Source organism: Phacochoerus africanus, chromosome 1 (genome assembly GCF_016906955.1).
Source record: "Phacochoerus africanus isolate WHEZ1 chromosome 1, ROS_Pafr_v1, whole genome shotgun sequence".
Taxonomy (NCBI): domain Eukaryota; kingdom Metazoa; phylum Chordata; class Mammalia; order Artiodactyla; family Suidae; genus Phacochoerus; species Phacochoerus africanus.
Window position 1 is genome coordinate 180284430 of NC_062544.1, and position 4619 is coordinate 180289048.

Below are 4619 nucleotides of genomic sequence, written 5' to 3' on the forward strand. Positions count from 1 at the left end.
AAGTGAGGTGTTCCCAGCTGCAGATATATTTAAAATATTTTCATTTAAAGAAAAAAAAAATTTTAAAGGAGTTCACATCGTGGCACAGAAGAAATGAATCCGACTAGGAATCATGAGATTGTGGGTTCAATCCCTGGCCTCACTCAGTGGGTTAAGGATCTGGGTTGCCATGAGCTGTGGTGTAGGTCGCAGACACAGCTCAGATCTGGCATTACTGTGGCTGTGGTGCAGGCCAGAGGCTACAGCTCTGATTAGACGCCTAGCCTGGGAACCTCCATATGCTGCGGGTGCGGCCCTAAAAAGAAAAAAGACAGAAGAAATAAATAAATAAATAAATAAATAAATAAATAAATAAATAAATAAGTATTTTCATTTAGGAGGAGTAATGACCTGTCTAAATCGAACTAGCATCCATAACCTTATTCCATAAGGCTATCAGGGAGATACAATGTGACTTACTCTGAGAGAAATCTTTGCTTTTACCTGACCTACAGTTGAGTCTTGCATGTCTCCATATTTTTCCTTTGCTTTTACTTTTTCTTCCAATGACTATGGGATTTCCCTTTTGGTTTCTCTATAGGAGACTTAATGTTCAAGGGGTAAGGGAATTAATAAATCTTAATCCAGTAAGGATGATTGTTTCCGTCTGCCTTAATAAAAGCACAAGCTGCTGGCTTCTTCATGGTGTCATTCTAAGGAGTTCCTGAAGGCCACCACCCAGCAGGTGGTGCCTGTCGGGGGCCACAGAAACCACCATCCCTCCAGTGTGCACCAGGAGCTTAACCTGGGAGTGGTTACCCCAAGCGCTAAATGGGAGCACATCCTTTCTTTAAGGCAAACTTTGCAAACAGGAATAACCTTGAAAAAGACCCTTTAAAGCAGATCAATGCTCAGGAACATTGCCAACCACTAACATCTCCCCTTTGACATTTCACAGATGTGTTACTTATCCTGGAGAGGCCTTCTTCCACCCCAAACCCAAACCCCTGCTCTGTCCTTTGGGTGCAGTGGGAGCTTGTCGGATGAGCCCCTGGAGAAACATATGCACCCTCTCCCCTCCTTCCTCAACCTTGGCGGAGAACCCCCTGTCCCTCAGCGAATTCTTCCGTGGTACCCTGACCTTAGCCTCTCAGGAGAAGTCTCCATTTGTTCTGTAGGTCTCCTGGTGGTACCAGATTTCCAGCCCCCTGGCTCTGGCTGAAAGCAGAACCATCCCGCGGTCCCCAACCCCTCCACCCCCACCCCCACCCCCACACCCACCCAAAGCTTGGAGATGGTTGCGGGGCTGCGTTAGCCGTTAATGGCCATCATCCATTTTTAATCAGAAAGATCACAAGAAGGATGGTAAGCGAATCCTAGTCGCAAGTCAATTTAAATAACATTCCCGGGGAAATCCAATCACTTAAAAGTGAGACACCTCCGCGAGCAAGAGCCCCCTCCCGTACGGCAGGGAAAGAGCAAGACGGCTGAATTAATCAAAATCAGGAGGCTCCCATGCTGAGCTCTGAGTGTTAACCCTTCCAGCCCCAGAGGGTCCCCAGGGGGGACTTGGAAGAGCGCGGCCGGCCGTGGCCAAGATGCCCACGGCAACCCAGCGCAGGCTGCCTCTGCCATCTTGGGCGGCTCCGGACGCCCTGCACCCGAAAGGAGCGGCTGGGCGCGCCAGGTTAAGGTCAGAAGCTAAGGAGGCTGTTCTGGCGGCGGGAAGCGGCCGCCTCCTGCAGCCTCGGCGCGCCTCGGGCTCCTCCTTCCGCCCAAGCGTGGCCAAGTGAGGACTGCTCTGGCCGCAGGTAGCGGAGGCGCGGGAGACGGCGCGCGGGACTCAAACCGAGCGCGACGGGAGGGGCCGACGGATACGCGGACAGACTGTTTCCCCTGCCCCGGACTTTAGCGACGGTGCCCGCGAGCCATGTGGGGACTGGGGGTCACGGCCGAGGGCCTGTCGGTGGCACCGCCGCCGCCGCCGCTGCTGCCGCTGCTGCTGCTGCTGACGCTAGCGCTGGTGGCGCCCTCGCGGGGCGGCGGGGGTTGCGCGGAGCTGGCATGCGGCGAGCGGGAGCGCTGCTGCGACGCGGCCAATGCCACCGCGGTGCGCTGCTGCAAGCTGCCGCTGCACGCCTTCCTCGACAACGTGGGCTGGTTTGTCCGCAAGCTCTCCGGGCTGCTTATCCTGCTGGTGCTCTTCGCCATCGGCTACTTCCTGCAGCGCATCATCTGCCCCAGTCCACGCAGGTATCCGCGCGGGCAGGCGCGGCCGGGGCAGGGGCGGCCGGGGCCACCGGGGTGCGCAGGGCAGCCGGGGGCCCCAGTACCGCCGGACGACGACGACGACGATTCGCCCGCGCTGCTGCGCGACGAGGCGGCTGCCGGCTCTCAGGACTCGCTGCTGGACAGTGGCGGAGGTGGCCGGGGCAGGGCAGGCGGCGGGCGTTCGGCCACCTCCTGCGCCTCGGAGCATGAGCTGCGCGTAGTCTCTCCCGTCTTCCTGCAGCTGCCCAGCTACGAGGAGGTCAAGTACCTGCCAACCTACGAGGAGTCCATGCGGCTGCAGCAGCTCAGTCCCGGGGATGTTGTGTTGCCTGTGTCTGTGCTCGGCCGCCCGAGAGGTGGCGGCGCGGGGGAGTCAAACGACGGCGGCCAGGGCCGCTTCCCGCTCATCTGAGCGCCCAGGGCAGCCCAGGGACCACGCAGACAGAAGTGGGCCGGGGACTGCGGGTGGGACACAATGGCTGGGGTGACCTCGGCCGCTGCCAATTGCCTCAGTCCCTACCTGTTGCCCTGCGACTAGGTTGGGGCTACCCCTACCCCGCTTCCCCCGGGTTCTTAAGTTTTCCTACGTTTCATTTGGTTCAAGGAAACGTAGGCACGCGTGGCGGGGGCGACACAGCAGCAGACGAGGCCGGAGTACAGCTCTGGAGGACGTCCCCGCCCTCAGCCTCTCCTCCGATCGCGTTCACTTGTAAGTGCCTGCTTCCCGAACACAGGAGAACACAGGAGCTTCGGGAGAAGGGCAGTAACCTTTAGGAGTGAAGGGAAAGGGACCTAGTTCCACTCCTTTCCCTCTCGCCTGGACTGGTCATGGTCCCCCAGGATGGGTGGAGGGCGAGGAGACGAGCTGCGGCTGGAGACTGATGCTCCCCGGCCTGCGAGAGCAGCGCCTAGGAATAATAGACTTCCTTCCTTACGGAGAACTCAGAAAACCCTTCCGCGTCTTCCTGGCCAAGCATAGGTCACAGCTGATTGATGGCTTACAAATCAGTGGGGGATACTCGTGGCATCAGTTAGTTGCTGTACCTATTCAAGATACAGCAATAACGCATATCCAAGACCATACTCGTAATAAGGTACAGCTGAACTTTAGATTTTTCAATAACTGAGAAGATATTTATATTTATTTGTCTTTTATTTTTATATTTTTACCATGTATTGAACGTATCCGGAGGGGATTTCTGCCATTCATGACAAGTTAATCATCTTAGCACCTTTTTGAGGCCTTAATGGCCCGGAAATTGTCTACATTCTCTCATTATTGTTTAATTAAAATGTTGGACATTATTTCATTTACAACGGGAAAAAGAAGAGGCGTGTTCAAACGAGAAAATGTATGTGATTAAAAACACGAAGGATACCTTATTTTCACTATTTGAGAAGAATATATTTTATTTTTAGTACTGTGGCATAATATATAACTTTTTATAATAACTATACATTATGTATGTAGTCTAGGTCATAGTTATATGTAAAAATGATGGATAGATGTATGCCATACCGTGAAGCATGATGTCATGCACTTTTCCCTCCATTTTGCATTTGGAATACACTTCACAACATGATACAAAACATAAGAATTTGTTGTGACTTTTGTTTAAAGTCATAATTGTGCAGTAAGTACTATAGAAGGATTCAGTCAACTCATCTGAAGAAAAAAAATGTGTCATTGTATTGGTTCTACCATTCTATGAAACATCCTTTAAGCAAATGGTAATACAAAATGACATTAAAATGTATTATGTATAATGTACATATGCACATTGTCTATGTACAATATACACATTGTATATCATATAATTATTACAGTTCAGGATTATCAAGAAAATGAGAAGGAAGACAAAAAGATTTCTCTGGTTGGGGAAGGATGAGTGTTACATTGAGGAAAAATTATACACACAGACCTCATACATGTATCTAGAAAAGTTGTTTTTATGATTGGAAAATTCTGACAATCTTGAGAAATCTTAAAATATCTGAATTGTATTGGAAGAAAATGATTTGGTTACCTTAAACTTTTAAAAGCTGATTGAAAAAGTCTGACAGTTCTAAGAAATATTAAGATGTCTGAATTGTAATAGGAGAGAATGATTTACTCTAAACTTCTAAAAGCTAATGACCCTATCATTAAAGAGAATTACTTGAAGTGTATTAAAACAGAAAAACATTAAAATCTCTTTGTGCAGATTGTATTAGTTGTGTGACTATATGGTAGTATATTAAAATACGAATGTATGTCTTTATCATTTAAAAGCACTTTTAAGCTATGAATTGGCAAAAGCATCAGGAGTTGAGACTATATCAACTTTCATTGAGAATGGACATTATATTGAATAATCACATATATTCAT

General features: G+C 49.7%; 1 protein-coding gene across 1 annotated transcript; it reads left to right on the forward strand.

Moving 5' to 3' along the window:
- The first annotated feature begins 1741 nt into the window (after positions 1-1741).
- C1H3orf80 (chromosome 1 C3orf80 homolog) lies at positions 1742-4395 on the forward strand. The gene has a single exon (XM_047755067.1). The coding sequence runs from the start codon at positions 1910-1912 to the stop codon at positions 2660-2662; it is 753 nt and encodes a 250-aa protein (XP_047611023.1). The 5' UTR covers positions 1742-1909; the 3' UTR covers positions 2663-4395.
- The last annotated feature ends 224 nt before the right edge of the window (positions 4396-4619 follow it).

What these genes read in the sequence shown, in the direction of transcription:
- C1H3orf80 (XM_047755067.1), top strand. Translation starts at nt 1,910, where the DNA reads ATGTGGGGACTGGGGGTCACGGCCGAGGGCCTGTCGGTGGCACCGCCG.